This window comes from Pan troglodytes, chromosome 1 (assembly GCF_028858775.2).
Source record: "Pan troglodytes isolate AG18354 chromosome 1, NHGRI_mPanTro3-v2.0_pri, whole genome shotgun sequence".
NCBI classification, from domain to species: Eukaryota; Metazoa; Chordata; class Mammalia; order Primates; family Hominidae; genus Pan; species Pan troglodytes.
The window spans coordinates 91109768-91127293 of NC_072398.2; the positions used below are offsets into that span (position 1 = coordinate 91109768).

The 17526-nt window shown below is 51.4% G+C and overlaps 1 protein-coding gene across 2 annotated transcripts in view; it reads right to left on the reverse strand.

The window, feature by feature from the left end:
- The window catches only part of KIRREL1 (kirre like nephrin family adhesion molecule 1), a 101633-nt gene that overhangs the window by 14432 nt on the left and 69675 nt on the right, over nt 1-17526 (reverse strand). For both annotated transcript variants that reach the window (XM_003308524.7, XM_009434931.5), the window contains exons 2-3: nt 5452-5601; nt 3574-3723 (exon numbers count right to left, since the gene is read on the reverse strand). In XM_003308524.7, the coding sequence (XP_003308572.2) occupies nt 3574-3723; nt 5452-5601 (300 nt within the window). The remainder of the gene's footprint in view (nt 1-3573; nt 3724-5451; nt 5602-17526) is intronic.

Here is a 17526-nt window from a genome sequence, read left to right on the forward strand (position 1 = left end):
CAAATGACAATAAAGCTGTTAAGGTGCCTGCTGAGCCAGCTGTTAAAGGGCATGTGTCCATGTGTGCATGTGTTTATAAGCAAGTTTTTATGGTTTGTGACTTAAATCTGTATATCAATATGCTTATGTGCCTCCCCAAACTCATGTGCCCCTGAGTCTGTGGTCAAAAAAGCCTCAGTCTCCTTGTTTATAAAACTTCAAAAATACGATGGACACCTACTCCCCTGAGTTGCTATTGTGGAGGCAAAACAAAATCAAGAAGGTGAAGCCAACTGTAAATGGTGGTGGGATCGACAATAACTTCTGCCACTCAGTGAACGTTCACCTTGTGTCAGCCAAAGTGCCTCCTGTATATGACTTCATTTAATCCCTACCACAAAGTATATTTCATTATTCCTTTCATGGTAAATATCATTAACCCCAATTTACAGATAAGGAACGGAGGCTCGAAGAGGATAAACAAATGTGCTCAGAGACAGGAGAGTGAGTTAGAGGGCAGAGCTGGGATGTGGACCAGGCTTGCCTGACCCAGAAGTCATGCTCATCACCATGGTTTTGGAGGTCTGTATATCTGTGTTATGTCTGCATCTGCGGGGCAGTGGGAGGCTTCTTTTCAAAGTCCTACCCTAAGGAAGAATGACAGAGGCCATTTTGTGAAGAAGGCCCCTGGCCTGGGGAGCTGGGGGGCCGCTGAGGGGGATGGCTGGGGAGGAGAGGAGTCTATAAGGCTGACGTCATGCAGGGAGGCTGATACCAGGCACTGGGCACAGCCCACTCCTCATTTCTGCCCTGCCTAGTCTCTGGGTCCCCCAGCTGCCATGAGCAAAGGCTGTGGGTAAGCAGGTACGCAGGAAGGGACGCAGGAAGTGTCATGCCTTCTTATTGCCTCCGCGTGCTGCAGGTGGCAGGGTGTTTGAGAATTTAACAGAAAGACAAGGAGAGGAAAGAGTGAGGGGAGAAGGGCCTCCTGGTCTGCTCAGGCCCCTCTAAGGTCACATGTTGCTGCCACACCCAGGAGGAAGATCCTGGATGGGCAGAGCCCCGAGGAGATACCATGCCCAGGTGTTTGCCCAGGCGTGTAAAGCCCCTCCAGCTGCACTAACCGTCCCTGTCTCTCTTTCAGCTTAAAGTTACTCCTGGGGTCTCTCCCTGTTCTCTCATCCACCCAAGTCACCCAGGCAGGCCAGCAAGGACCATACCTTCAATACCCACCATGCCCTTGAAACAAGCCAGTCGGCTCTCCTGCTATGTAGCTCTCCTTCATTGGCCTGCAAGCTTTTAAACAAGGCACTCTTCCATCTAGGGTTCCCCTTGATATTCTCCTTTTCCAGGTTCTTCCTGGATGGAACCAAGCCACTGGGTGCCATTATAAGACATTGCTACTGCAACACTTAGTAGCTTAGCTGGCCTTTCTTCATCTCTCTCTATCTCTGTGATAAGGTAGCAGAAAGAAGAGTATCAAGGTCCACTCATTAGGAAGGGAGTACTCCAGGGCAGCATAGCACCTTCTAGGGCCTAAGATACAGGCAGTTAGGGAGGAAAAAAGAAAGAAGAAGCTTTCCTAAGAGTCTCATGGTTCCTTGGAATGCTTGGTTGAGCATGGGGCTGACACACTTCAGTGAGGGATGAAAGATGATGTCTTGGCATTCAAGATCACCCTCTAATTTTTGCTGTCTAACCTCATTCCTGCTCCTTGCTAATTCTTTCCATTTTAGTCCTAGAGAGGAAAAGCAAATCATCCAACAGCCTTCAATCCTGGTCCTTCAGGGCCTTTACATCCAATGAAATTGGCTGTTGGGTCCCTCCAGTCCTTACTTATTCTGACATCTCACATTCACCCAGACCTTCACAGTTTACAAGTCTCCATGCAGCAAAGCAGCAGTTGCTAAGAAAAGGCTGGTGTCATTATGCCATGTTACTGATGAGAAAACTCATGCCCAGAGGTTGTCACCTCTTTAGGATCATGATGCCAAAATGGCCAAAGTGCCCAGGTCTTCTAACCACCAGCAGTCTAGGACTCTCTCTTTCCACTATGCTCTGAGGACTTGTTATGTTCTCACCTCCCTCCTTGCAAAAACAAAAAACAAAACAACAGGCTGGGCACAGTGGCCCATGCCTGTAATCCCAGAACTTTGGGAGGCCAAGATGAGTGGATCACCTGAGGTAAGGATTTCGAGACCAGCCTGGCCAACATGGTGAAACACTGTCTCTACTAAAAAATACAAAAATTAACCAGGCATGGTGGCGGGCACCTGTAATCTCAGCCACTCAGGAGGCTTAGGCACAAGAATCCCTTGAACCCGGGAGGTGGAGATTACAGTGAGCCGAGATCATGCCACTGCACTCCAGCCTGGGTGACAGAGACTCTGTCTCAAAAAAACCAACCAATCAACCAACCAACCAAACAAACAACAGAAAACCTTCCTTGTACCCAAACTCCCTCATCTCAGCTCCTCTCTCCTTTCTCCCATCCATCTTGGGGGCTCCCCGCAAATTCAGTGATTTCAAGTTAGAAGGAAGGAAAGGAAGAGGGGCAAAACATATCAAATGGAGGCAGAAAAAAAAAGGGACAGAGTCAATGTAAATAGGGAAGAAAGAGAGTCACAGATGGACAGAGTCCAAGCCCAAGACAGAAAGCACAACAGAGGCAGAGGCCCAGTGAGACAACAGGGCTGGAGAGAACAGGAAGACTGGCAGATTCAGAGGTATTGCAAGAGTGAGGCTTGGAGAGAGGCTGGGGGCTGAGTGGGTGAGGGGGGGCAAGGGGTGTGCTGAAGCTGGCCTCCTTCCGGTTCTGTGGCACTGCTGCAGGAGAGAGTCCCCTCATTATGCAAATGGCCTCAGGGGTTACCATAGAGGGACATCTGCTTGGTCCCCCCGTGGGTGGCTGCCTGGCTGGCGCAGGGCTTCCAAGAGCTGCAGGGCTTCCAAGAGCCAGCAGCCATCCAGACACAGCAGGACCCCATCCCTCCCACCCCTCACCCCAGTTTTCAGCCTCAAGGCCCATTCCTTCCAGTCCTATTCCCCTGTTCCTGGAGGAGGCCCCCAGGTGAATTTGAGAGGAAGGGTGAGCACTGAGGGAGGAAAGGAGGCAGCTGAGGGAAGAAGGGCTGTGTGAGGCTAGGGTGAGGTGGAAGAGGGGCACAGGGGCCCTTTGGGGTCTCCGAGGCAGCTGAGAGGAAAGTAGAAGGGAGACGCCCCCTCACCAACAAGCCTGCCAGCCAGGACAGCTGGGAAAGGAGGGCCCGGGTCTCCATCACTCCATACTTCCCTGCTTCTTGTCTCCACAGCCTTGTTTCTAAAAGGCAGAAGGCACTGTCCCTGAGTGGCCGAGGCACTGGCTGCAGCAGAGAGGATGCTGGGCCTCACACAGCCCACGTCCCGCCAGCACCCCACATCTCCCACATGCCTGGTTTACTTTCTTCTACCTGGACTTGAGCATTAGGGCAGGGATAAGGCCAGTAACAGAGAGGGAGAAGCTGGGAAATTAAAGAGGGAACTGGAGAGTGGGAGAGACTGCCAGGATACAGAGAGACAGGGCCTCAAAGTACTGAAAGGTATTGGGGTCCTTACTGAGCACGGTGAGTTTGGCCCGCCGAGAGCGCAGGGCGGCCTCCGTGGCCTGGCACTCGTAAGAGGCGTCGTCAGAGAGCTCAGCATCTGTGATCTCCAGGTTGTACTGCCCAGCGTCTGCGGAGCCCACAACCCGGTACCGTGGCCAGGCTGCAGAAACAGAAAGAATGAGGCCCAACCTTGAAACAAGGACACATCCTCAGCCATCCCACACCAGTACTCCTCCCTCTGCCCTCTCCTGGGACACCACTGACAGGTGAGAAGGTGAGGCCCCAGACACAGACACCTGATGCCACGACACCTCACGGCGAGGCTGGGAGCCATACAGCCGGAGGAGCAGACAGGAGGGCAGCTGAAGCAGGGAGGCTAGCAGGAGCAGATGAAATCTCCAAGGCTGTTTGCAGACAAATGCCTCTCATAATAATAGGAGAGAAAGAGGAGAGAAAAAGGCACACAGCAGGGAGCAAAGGAGAGGGGGAGAGAGGGAGAGCGAGTGTGTGGGCGCCAGGAAATATAGGGCATCGCGGCACAGACATGAGCTCATGGGAGCACCTCTGCGGGACTCATAAGGCAGAGGGAAGCCCAAGGCAGGCCCAGGGAGGAAGGATGAGGCAGGGGACCGCCGGCTCCCCAGAGGAGCTCCTAAACCAAAGAGTCCTGATTTCCTGCAGAAGCAGTGGCTGAGGCAGTGGGCCTTGCCCTCCTTCCTCCAGGCTCCCCAACCCGCTTCTTGCTTCCCAGCCTCCCCTCACGTTCCCACCATCAGCTCCTTCCCATGATCTCCCTCTGTCCAGAGGCTATCGATTCTTCTCACTCCATATCTATTGATCTCACTCTCTCTCCCAGTTTCTTTCTCTTTCTATCATCAATAGATCTACCAGACCCATCTCTTTCCCTTATATGGATTGCTCTACACAGACGAATTTCCTCTACCTGTACTAACACATGGAACTCACAGCAAATAATCTCAACTCCCTCAACAATTATAAGAATAAAAATATACAGCCCATCCCCCACACCCATACTTACTTCTTTACAGTGCTTTAAAGCTAAAATATGTTTTTACAAATCTCTTCTCCCATTTGGCTCAAAACTCACAAATGCACTTCTAAGGCAGACCGGCCTGCAACCACTATGCCTGCTTCACACAGTAAATGAAGGTCCAGAGAGGTGAAGTGGCTTTCCTAAGGTCACCCAGCTGGCGGAGGCAGGACTAGAACCCAGGTGTCCACTCTGCCAGGCAGCCTTTCCAAAGGTCTCTTTACTTGCTTTAGAATATAGGAAGTTGGTTTTTTTGTGTTTGACTGACTCATTATGTTTGCTTCAGCACCAGCTACATAGCCAGTGCTTAATAAAGGCTTGTTGAATGAATAAATAAATGAATGCTCAGGCTGATATTAAAATGAGTTTTTGGCCTCTGAGCAGACATCGCCTGGGCAGCGGGGAGGAGAGAGGCTGGAGCCGAGCCAGGCCGGCATGAGACACTTGCGGGACACAGAAGTTGCCTGTGCCCTCTCCTACCCTTGCTGCAGACTCTGGAGTCTCCCAGCACCTCCTGCTAGACAGCTGTCTGCCTGCAGCTCCCCTCACAGGGTCTGTGTCTGCCTGAAACTCTCTTATATAAAGGTCTCTTGGTTTCCCTTGACCTCTCAGGCTTCGTACTGCCTTCCTCAAGTCAGTCCTCAGTGGGAGGAAAGGTAGAGCTGCAGGGTGGGAAAGCTGTAGAAATGGAGCTCAGTAGCAGAGACAGAGGGGAGGCTGTGGCACAGAGGAGGGTGGTGAGGGAACTAAGGGATGGTGAGTCCAGGAATCTATGCTGGAAGTGGGGAATGGCGGAGAAGATGGGACAGTTTGGACGTTGGGTAGCCAGGCACTCACCTTTGAGGCCCTGGCCCATGCCCAGGGCCAGCCCGTCCTTGGTCCATTGCACAATTCCAGAGTAGTTGAGCAGCACACAGGGGAGCACGGCCCGCTGTCCAGCCACCACCGTCTGGTCAGCCGGCTCCTGGCTGAAGCGGGTCTGGGTCCCTGCAAAGCCAAAGCCAGCACTGGGTAAGATGAGTAAGGAGAGGGGCTCCTCTAAGAGGTCCCCCTCACCATGCAGCAGGAAGGAGGGAGAGCCTCCAGTTGGGGATGGGGACTCTCCGGTCCCTGCCCCCCTTCAGCCTCAACCCCTTTGTTCCAAGATGCCACGTCCTTACCCTTTATTCCTTCCTCCCTCTGAGACCCATGGGAATGGATTTCAGGAGCTGAAGTGCTCAGCAATCACAGAAAACAGTGCACTGTTACATAAGGGCCTTAAAAATGGGTCTAGTCCAACCCTCTCATTTTACAGAGGAGGACCCTGACTTCCAGGGAGGAGAGTAACTTACTCAAGGGCAAGTTAATGGCAGAGCTGGGATTAGAACCTGAGCCCCTGCATCCAGGTCCTGGCTGTTCCTCTACTACCCATTGCCCCAGCCCACCCCCACATTAATGACTCCTACTGAGACACGTGTCATGTGAGCTGATGGGAGTCAATGTGAACCAACACTCATGTGCAACTATGCCAGGTACAATTCCTCCACGAATACATCAGGGTAGATACTATAAAGCCAGCATGTCCACATGTGTGTATAGAAGCTTCCTGGGTGGAAAGTGTATCCAAAACAAAGTAGCTCTGAACCCACTTCTTGGCACATGTGCCCTGCTCTGTGTGTTCATCCTTTGCTCCCAAGTGCAGGGGGGCCTAAGTGTGTACACATGAACACACCTGCACACACCCCGCCTCCTTCACTGTGGGAGCTGAGAGGCCATGTGACTTTGTTCCACTCTCCCTCCGGCTGTGGGAGCTACACATGGCTGCCCGGCTGGCAGCTCGGCCGGGAGCATTTGATTAGAGAACTGCAGAGTAATTGCCTTTAATTGTGGAGCCTAAATGGAGCAGGGAATTGCATTGCGGGTTTTTTCTCCCCCACCACTCCCACCCACCGGCTCCAACCAGCACTGGTCGGCCCCAGTGGTGGGGCAGGCCTAGGCTCCTTGCAGAGCTATGTGAGCTATGGGGCTCAGGTTCCTTTGCCAAGTTGTGGGGAAAGGAGAAGGGGGACAAGGGAGTGACTGAAGGACAGCAAAGGAGAGTTCTGGGACTTCCTTGCCATGCTCCCAACCTGTCATACCAGGTAACTGAAATCGGCTCTCCCCAAAAGTCACGGCCTCCTCCTTCTTCTTTCCCTCTACAGCTCATGAATCTGCACAGGCCACAATCCCCAAATCTGACCTTTTCCTAACAGAGCTTTCTAAAATTTATCTGCCCCATCATCACTCCTGTGTGTAAGCAAACTTAACTCACCCCTCCCCACTCCAAGATGTCCCTCTAAGCCCCCACAGAAGTGGGATCCTAGTCTCATCTCCTTCCTTCCTTTCTCTTCACCAGCCCCATTTCTCCTTTTTTCCTCAAACCTGCTCTACATGTGCCTCTTCCAGGAAGCCCTCCTAGCCCAATTCCTTGGCCTCTTGGGCAAATATAACCGGTCGCGTCACTCGGCCCTGCTGTTATCACTATGTACGGGGTTTCCTCTCTCAAATGATCAGGGGTAATGTCCATGATTTTGTTTGTCGCAGGGTAGAGGGCAACTAGTAGGTGAGGACATTTGCCCTATCTGTTCCAGTAGAATGCCAACATCTCCTCTAAGGCAGAAGGCCAAGCTCTCTCCCCCATCTGAATCTCCTGAACATCCGACATCCATCCCCACTGGTTGTTGCACACAAAGGAGTCTGAAAAAGAGGTGGCTGGGGCCTAGAGTGGACTGATAACCAGAATGTGATCTAGCATGAGGCAGACTCTTTACTCTTGATTAAGTGTGCAAATTTAGGTCTTTGGGTCTGCAGGGGCCAGGAAGTTAGAAACAGGCTCCCTCTCCCATACTCCATGAGTGACTCCTCAAGTCTGCTGACCTGACCTCTCATTCACGTCTTCTAAAGGATAATCCCCTTTGAGTGATCAGGGTGGCAGGTGCTGAGATCCTGGGGGAGGGGTGGGTCAGGTGAGCAGCCAACATTATTAATTCAAGCATTGTCCTCATTATTATTCAAATTTATTCATATCCTTGCGCATTTCTCTAGTGCAGCTATATGCTGCAAACTCTCCACACTCACGTTTCTCCTTCCCATGGCCCCCGGAGCCCAAGTCAAGGGCTTAAGAGTGGGCTTGCTGGTGAGCCCTGGCTCAGAGGTGGAATTTATATGCATGGCTTTCCTGCATGGAGCCTGGACACCCTGGTATCTCACTGAAGTCTCTCAAGGACAGTGAGCAGCTGGCTCCTTGTCCACTTGGAATGAAGAAGCAGCTGACCCTGCGGCAAGATGGAGATGGGAAGCACTTGAAGTAAGAATCAGGAAACGGGGGTCTTGTGGAGATGAGGAGTGGTGTGACCTTGGGTGTGTCAATTCCTCATCTGGGCCCCCATTTGCTCACCTGTACAATGACAAGCCTGGACTGAGGAACGCCAAATCCCTCTGTGCCCAAATACTAAGAGCACAGGTTTAGGAGACAGACTGTGGTTTATATATTGCCTGTGTGGCTTCCTCACCCAGTGACCTTGGCCAAGTTATTTGCTAAGCTTCATTTTCCTCCCTGGTAAACTGGGGAATGTTAATGTCTATTTCTGGATTGCTGTCAAAGTAAAATGAGATGAGGTGTATGCTATGCGTGGTACAGTCCCTTGCCTGTATGCACTAAATGGCAGCTATGATCATTATTTCTCCTGAACAGTTAGACAATTAGAGGGACAACTGGAAACCTCAATAGGAACATGACAAAGAAGGTGGTATCTGACTTTCTGGGAGTTTTGAAGTTTCCTCTTGATTTAGGCCTGACTGAAGCAATTCAGTCCAGACACAGGGGGATGGAAGTAATAACCTTGCAGAGTCCAGAAAGGAGGGGAAGTAAAGACATCTCGGGAATTTAATTGGATGGAAAGGCAGCCTAGATCCTGAGCCTACTAAAGCCACTGGCAATGTTTTCTGGTCCCAAAACAGCCCCTGCAGCCAACACAGAATCCCAAATAGAGTTCAGATGCCCCTGGGTTATGCCGACCTGGCTTATGATTACAGGAACGCCCCAAGTCTCTCTTCACCAAGTCCTGTTCTCTCTGATCTGTACCCACTAGGCCTTTCTCACCTCTTCATGCCCTTGCACAGGCCTTTCCCTGGGGTGGACACTGCTCCCCCTGCTCCCTCAGGATTCAAACAGTCACCTCCTCTGGGACGTCTCCCGTGACTTTCGTGTAGTTCCCTCAAGGCCTTCCTACTCACGTCTCACTTCTGCTGTAGTAGGGCCCACACTGCACTGGCCACCCCATCCCTGCTGTTGCCCCAGGGGCAACTCCAGGAGTCTGGACTGTGCCACTTATAGTCAAGCCCATCACCAGGTGCAGGGCCTGCTGCCTGGCACACTACAGGTGTTCCAAATATGTCTGTTGACTGAGGGAGTGAGAGTGAGCAAATCCGAGTCCACAGTCCTGCCTGTGAAACCACCATCCAGAAAAGGAGGCAGAGCATGCCCCTGACCCCAGAAGGCTCACAGACTTCCACCGAGGTAGAAACAGGCTGGGCGGGTGAAGAGGACAGCACCCTCCTCTCAGTGAGAGGAGGAACAATGCTGGGTGGAACTTGGAGTCGGTCCTGGGAAGCTCCCTGAAAAAGAGAATGTGGAGCAGAGAAGGGAAGGGCAAGGGAAACAGGCTCTGGACGGTTCTGACATATGGTGGTGGCGAGGGGGATGTGGGAGAGCAGAGGAGAAAGCCTAGAAATTGAGCAGTGAGGTGCAGGCCTCGGACAGGGCATGGCTGATCAGTTAGCAGGAAGGGGAGAGGGGACCCAGTAGCATTACAATGTAAAAGGGGGATGAGGTGTTGGTTTGCCCTTGAGTGTCAAGAAGCCACTAAAAACCCAGGACAAGTGGCCTAGCAAGTGTCCTAGGCACACATTTGTGTGCACACCTGCCTCTCAGGTCCTGGTTGCCTGGCCGTCCACCATCCACGCCACAGAGCAGAGCCTGCCCTGGACTGAGGATGACATTTCAATCCCGTCCCTATGCCTGCGCCCCCTTCCAGGAAATAAAACCAGTGCCAAACAGAAACACAAGGAAACTGCTCTATGTGGGGTGGGAAGGTGGCCTCCCGGGGGCCAGGTGGGAGGGGAACCAGGAAGGTCCTGACCACAGACATACAGTGAAAACAGACCATTGCTGGGTCAAATTCTGGCAGCTCCAGTCTGGGGCCAGCCAGTGAGATTCTGCGCATATGTTTTAAGTGTATTCCCACCTGCTTTGATCTTGCTCCCTCCCTGCCTTCAGACACCATCACAGCTGTGGTGAGCTCTTAAGCAGTCATTGTGAAGACAGGCAGAGAAAAACTGAGCAGCACACCCGTGTGCCAGGGCACGCACACTCACACATACTCACACGCACCCACACGTACCCAGAAGGCTGACAGAGGCGCAGACAACGCTGAGAAACAGAGACAAAGACAGACACCCACACAGAGGCAGAGGGAGAGCGAGGAGGGAAAGGAGACTAGAGTGAGAAGGGAAGAGGCGAGTTCTGTAGGAAAGAGCCCAGCGTGGAAAAGACGCAGGCCGGGCCGACAGAAATCCAGAGAGAAAAGTGCCAGGAGGAGCCAGTGAGACAAAGACACCCATGGAGTAATAGAAACCCAAGGCAAAGCAGGGGGGAAGGAAGGCAGAGAGATGGAGACCAGGAGAAAGACAGAGGTGGGAGGGGAGCTGGGGGCCCTGGCAGCACCCCATCTCCTGCCCCAGGGTTGGACACTCTGTTTTTCTCACCGGATAGGAAATTACGAGAAGGCCCAGCCAGGGTTTGCAGGCAGGTGAATAGTCTAATTAGGTGGAGGAGATCAGAGTCTTGAGGGGTGAGAGGAGCACAGAGGGACGCTGGGGAGAAATTAGGAGAGCAATAGGGAATTTGGCGTGGCAGCTCTGTGCTTCTTCCCCAGGTGAGGCAAGGTGAGAGGTGAGGTAACCCTAATCGCCCACCAGCATCCTCTCTGCCTCTCTCTCAGACATCCATCCTTTCAGGTTAGCCCACAACCCTCACCACCCACACCCCATAAGGCAAAGCCCCTCTAGCCTCAGACTGGGAATCATTCCCTCCCTCTTCTCTTACTGCATTGTTGGGGCCTCTGGTTATAACACTTTATCACAGCCTGCCTTGGATTAAAAGTTACCCATATGTATGTGTTTCTGTCTCCCCCACACTCTTGGGAGCCCCTGGATAACAGAGATGCTTTGATTTATCTTCCTTGACCCTTCAACCCCAGCAATGTTCCTTAATAATAAACACTCCCAATTATAAGATGCCAACTATGTGCCAGGCACCGAGGCAGATGCCTTGTAGACATTGTTTCTGCATAATAATCCACTATTATTATCTCTGTTTTATAGAAAAGGGAAATAAGGCTGAGGGTGCCTAAGGTACAGCTGTTAAGTGGCAGAGATGGGATGTGAACTCAGGTATTTTCTGCTACAGGGATATCCAGGATGTCTCTCCGGAATGGACGAGATTCATGACCTCTACCCAGAAGAGAACTATCAGTTAAGTTCTGCCATCTACCACTCCTTCTTCCTGCCCTACAGCTTACACTCCCATCTTAACCCTGTTTACCTCCTGGGAGGCTGCACTCTTCAGCTCTGGGCTGGCCAGCACTTTATAGCCACGCAGGACTTGCCCCACACACTGCCACCAACATAGAAGACTTGGTCTAGATGTCCCTACACGAAGGGAGGAGCGGTAGCCAAGGCTGGAACGACTGTCAACAGCATCCAGAGAGGTTTTGGTGATTCATAAAGCACCAACCTTCAGGCCACCAGTAGCTACCAGCAGAAGTAGCCCCTGCTTATAAAGGGCCAATGACTGTTCTGTGCAGCTCACTAATCCACTGCCACTTTTATACACAACAACCCAATAAGGTAGGCACAATTACTATCCTTAATAAAAAAAGCTAAGGCTCAGGGACATCAAGAAACTTCCGTCTAGTCACACAGCTGGTAAGTATCGGACAGAGAGCACAGCAAGGAGCCAGGCCACTGGCTCCCTTGGAATGCCATCTCAGCAGCCTGGCCACTGCTGTCTTCTCTTGGAACCTCCCAGCTCAGATTCAGGTCACTGTGCAAAACCAGTCCCCAGGGGCTTCTCCACCTCCCCTTAATACTGTCCCCTCACCTGGAGCACTCTCTCCCTCTTAACACTGATCCTCCTGGGGCGACTATCCCTGTTCTCCAGCTCCCTGCTCCATCCTCATCACAGCACTGGGGTCCAGAGCTAGGCCAGTCCCTGTGTGTGAACACACTTCCTGCTCCTGCAAAGACCGGGAGGACAACAAGGTCGAATCCCATTTTTGACAAAGAACTAGGAAGTGACCTCTAAATCTATCCTAGAGGGGCTGGAAATGCTTAGATTCACACACACACACACACACACACAAGTACGTCATACACTTCTTACAGGGACACACGTACCATAACACACAAGTGCATGCATTTACCAGCAAGCACATGCGCACACACACCCCTCCCACATTCAAGTACTTGTCTCTGCACCCATGGATGCCCGTCTGCTTCCGTGTCTCTGCACACGTGCCCTGATGGTCATGTTCCCAGAGCCTGGGCTGCCAGGCCAGCCCGGAACCAGAGAGGGAATGGGGCCAAGCACATGAGATGCCAGGGGACCAGGCGGCAGAAGTAGGGGGTGGTGGAGGACAGGCCCTGTCTCCCCGGATTTATCAAACGAGCAGTAATGAACCCCCTGGGCCAGAGCAGTCCCCACACTCTCCACTCCAGATCGTGCTGCTGGTTCAAAGGGAAGCCTTTGATTCGCACAGACAGCTTTCAGATGGAACTAAATCTCTCCACACTCCACTCTCCCTCCCTCTCTGCTCTCACATCGTGGCTCTCCCCACCCCCGCAGGACTCTTTTCCCCCCAACCCCAGTCATTCCTTTCTTGCTCTATGAAAAATACAACAGCCAGAGAGGTCCCCTCACATTGGGTTCTCTCAGAGAAAGAGGATTTCAATTCTCTAGGCTGGGCCATCGAAGGGCGAAGGAGAGAAGAAAGGGAGAGATTGGCACTTCTGATAGAGGAGAAGAGAAGGCAAGAAGGAGGGAGGAAGGGAGGGGAGTGCTGAGCTGGGGCTGGGCAGGGTGAGGACAGATCCAGAGAAAGAAACCTGGCAAGGGCCATGGAGGCAGGCAGAGGCTCCCCAGAGTAAAGCTCTGTGCCTGCCCAGCTACTGCGGATGAGGGGTCTGGGTCTGTTGATTTTGCCTTATACACAGCCCAGCCCAGAATCCTAAAATGTCAAATTTTGATGTGACTGACTTTAGAGACCCTTAACCCCCTCCTTTGACAGATGAGGCATCAGAGGTCAGAAAACTCCACTGCCTTGCTCTCAGTGGATAATCTCAGAGGAATGACTACACGTAGATGTCAGGTGATATGGACATCAGACGAAGAGAGAGAAATGACAAACGGCATTCCCCAAAGACAAGTTTGTAAACATTTAAGGACTATTATCACCTCCTGTCTCTGCCCACCAAAGCTCTCTGGCTTCATTTCACAGTTTGCAGTGAAAAAGACACTGAACAGTAGGAGCCTCAAATGCCCAGACTGAATCCACCTTTACCGCCTTCCCACTGCTGGTCCTTTCTCATCCCAGGAAGCCAAAGCCATGGACAGAAGAATCAATCTCTCCTCCCTCATCCAAGCAGCTTGGCCACCGCCTCCCTGTTGTCCGTCTCTAAGGCTGGGGGTACGGTAGGGACAGCCGTAGGGGAATCTTTCCAGGGACCAGATGGGATTTTACAAGTGGCCATGGTCTGGCCTGGTTTCCTTGCATCTGAGCAGACCACAGAGGCCAGCTGCAGCGGCTGGCTGGAGGGGCTGGCTGGTGCTCACAGTGACAGGGCAAGAAGGTTTACTGTTCTGGGCCTATGGATTAGTCACCTCAAGAGGCAGGAACAGAGCCCTGAAAAATGCAAGGGGGATCAGCCCAGCACAGTCCTGCCAGGAAGGGACAGAAGTACTCTAAGCCAGAAGTTAGGAGACGTGGGCTTGTCTGGTCCTGGCTCTGCCACCAACTTGCTGTGTGACTTGGAGAGCTCATTTCACTTATTTGGGTCTCAGGCTCCTTAGCCTGTAAAAGGGAGGAGAAGATTCACTTGGCCCCCAGGGGCCTTCCCATCTCTAATGTCCTCAGACTGCACCCCTGCCTCCTGCTGACCTGGGGCCTCGGTCAAACCTTGAGGACACTTAAGGACTCAGCACTGACTGCTGGGAGGAACTAATGTACCTGGGCCCATCTTGGCATTTCCTCCCTGGGGCGTTTCCTCCCTCATCCTGCAGGGATGTGGAGGGAGGTCTGTGGGTGTGTGTCACTAAGACAGAGGCTGAGGACCCAGATGAGGTATCCGGCATAGGAGAAGAGAGGCCATCCTTTCCTTTCCCATTAGAAGCTCCCATCAGAGTTTCTCACATCCCTTCCAGTAGGGCTCATGGTGGTGCAAGGAGGATAGAGATCAGGCAGCTGAGATCCCTGAAGCGACCTGCCAGCCCAGGCCCACTCACAGGACTTTGAGCTCTACATGGAAAAGGCTGGAAGTGATGCTGGAAACACTCCCACCTGCCCCATTTGAACCTCCAGCTCAGGGCACCTGCGCCAGACCTAGTAGGACAGCTCTATGCAAATGTACCCTGGCAAGGGCTCCTGAGAATGTTTTATGGGAAGGACAATGGCATGGGGAGCCTAAATGTGTTGGCTATAGCAGGTATGACAGACAGGTGGGAGCAGAAAGCGGGTGGTAGGGCTGATGGATGGTTCTGCTGAAAACCTGAATTTCAATCTGGCTTTAGTGGGCAAGGGAAGGGAGGTAGGGGAGACAGGAGGCAGGTGGCAGGTAGGGACTTAGTTCAGATAGGAGGCTAAGAGGAAGGAGAGCAAAAGACAGAGCAGGAAGGAGGCGAGAGAGCAGAAACTAGGCCAGGGCCAGAGAAGGTTGCAAGAGATGGAGAAAGGCACCAGAAGCTGGGGTGGGAAAGCAGAAAGGGACGGGGAGCCTCTGTCCTCTCCATCCAGGCCCTGCACCTGCCTCCCTGACCTACAGGAGCACATGGAGGCAGGGTCCAAGGCTTGGCTTTCCAGCAATTCCCAGGGTCCACACAGTGGGAGGGAAGGAAACTGAGACGCGGGACACTGAAGGAGATGCCTCAATGTGCAAAGTCAGACTGGGAAGAGAAAAAAGATGACAAGAAAGAGTCATAGGCAGAAATAGAGAGCAAAGGAGATAAAAGAGAAAGCTAGTTGTGGGAAAAGTAAGCAAGAGGCTGTTAAAGATTGTTTTAAGGTCAGGTGAGGAAGAAAGGTGCTAAGAGGACACTATGGTATGAAAGAAACAGAGCACAGGACAGAGAGACAAGCAAGGGGAAGAGAAGAGAACTGAATTAGAATGATGACTGGAGGTAGGTGGGAAAGGCCTTGATGGTCGCCACTCCAACATTCTTTATTTTGAAGGAGCTGAGGGTCAGGGAGGGAGGGAGGGATGTGAGGTTGGCATGTCTCCAAATTCCTGGTGGCTTTGGCACTAGCCTCACAATGACAGAGGGCCCCTCTCTAGAGGCAGGGCACATCCCAAAGCCTACTCTTCCTGCACTGATGGTGGGGCAAGAAGAGGCTCTTCCTGGAAACCCTCCTTCACTGAAAGAAGAAACAAAAAAAAAAAGGTGATGAGAGAGGAGTTATGGAAAAGAAGGTTGGGAAATTTGATAAAAAATGAGAAGTGAGAATCAAGGAATAAAGTAAGGAGACCATCTGGGAGAGGAAAATGAGAACGAAAATAAGAAGGACAAAAGAACAAGAGAGAAGAAACTGGAGAAAGCTGAGGGGAAAGAGGGCAGGCGGCAGAGGCAGTGGGGTCCCACAGGCAGAAATCCGGGCTGCGATTCCCACCCTCTGGCCTCATCTGAAGGTCTTGAGCTTCTAGGTTGAAGAAAAGGAATGAAGTCTTTGGGAAATGGAAGGGAGCTTTGAAAGGATTAGCCAAGGAGGGAGAGAAGAGAATGAGGTGGGCTATATATGAGGTAACACAGAAGGCAACAGAGGACAGGGCCTTTGTGTCTCCCCACAAACCAAGGCTGGCTCACAGCTCACCTCCCTTCCGCAGGCGTCCTCAAGGGATTCTCTAACCTCACCTCTTAGAAGAGAGGTCAATTACTCCTTCATCTCTTGCCATCCTGCCTTTTCCTGGGCAGGCACAAAATTTTTCCTGGAGTCTAACCCCATTCCCTTCTTTTAGTAAAGCCATCCCCTCTGGGCACGACACCTCCCTACAGGCTCCATAATTAAGGCAAGTGCAAGTTCTGCTCTGAAAACCTCCCACTGCTTACTTCAGCATTCTTAGTTACCACTGTCACCAACAGAGCTTCTAAGCACAATCTGAGAAGAGCCAGAATGGTGCCTGGGTCCCCGCCACAGGCTGGAAGCCGAGGAAGAAATGCAGGCTGGTCCCAGACCCTCTCTAGAGGTCTCCTGGCACTTTTAGGAACAGTCTCCTGAATAAACAGCCTCAACTCAGAAATCCACAAAGAGCTGGGCAACAGTGAGGAGGGCATTCTCTCCTTGACCCTGAAACCAAAGAACCAGAAGTAAATCCAGATCTTCTGATACCAGGCAAGCACTCTGAAGGACCCCTCTCTGTTTCTAATTTTAAAAGCTTTATTACATTTCTATGCCTCCTCACCTCCCACCCCCCTCTTTCCCCTTGCCCCTCTTTCCCACCTCAAAATTAAAAAAAAAAAAAAAAGACCAGCAGGTTTAGGTGTTAGACATTATTCTCCTTCCAGAGGCTGGAATTTCCAGATGAACCATCTGAGTCTATGAGCCAGGTGAGCAACTAATATGGGAAGGTATGGGGCTCTGATGAATGCTGTAGACATCAACTCTCCCTGGCTCTCCACTAGTGCCTCTAAGAAAGGCTGGCTTGGCAGACACTAGACATGCCCATAAGACAGGTGTGTCCCCAGACCCCATCACTGTCCCTTCCATACAAGCCCTAGGATAGACATTAACAGTTGTAGATCCCAAGGAATAGATACTGTTATTCACATAAAATTTTCTAATAGCACATAGCAGAGGCTTCCCATCACTAGAGGTGTTCAAGATAAGGCTGGATGGCCACCTGGCAGCAATGCTCCAGAGGGCTCTAGGTAATATTTAGGATTCCTTTCAACTCTGATGCTTTAGCATTCTATTTACACACCATAAATTTTCTTCTTACTTTGGACTTACACCCATCAAATAATCAATTTGTAACAGGTCAATTAGGGTGGACTCAAAGTTTAAAGGAAGGAATTCTTTAAACAGGGCCATCTGAAGGGGGAAGAACAGGTCAAAAAACAGTCTAGGATGGAAGTCAAAGGTATAAGTAAAACCTTTTCCCCATGGCAGTTAACCACGACGCCAAAGACTTGGTAATGGGACTTGAACATAATCATATGGATTCAGACCTGGAGTCTAGTCTGCAGCTATAACTTTTTTTATTTTGGCTCCTTTTCCAGACGAATAGATGGCAAACTTCTTGAGGCAATAAATGTAATCTTAGTCGTGCATCATCCACACACACCATAGGTGCTCAGTAAAAGCTTATTATTTGCTTTTCTGAATTAAGGATGAATGTATAAAACACCACCCTCCAGAGAAAATAAATTCAATTCAACATACATCTATTCATGTAATAAATACTTATTGAATGCCTACCATACTGTACACTGTCCTGGACCCTGGAATACAAAGGTGAACACGACAGACCTAGTCCTGCCATCATCCAGCTTCAAGTCTGGTAGACATACCCAAGCACCAAGTCCATACAGTGCGACAGCGGCCATGATGGGGCAACATGGAGGAA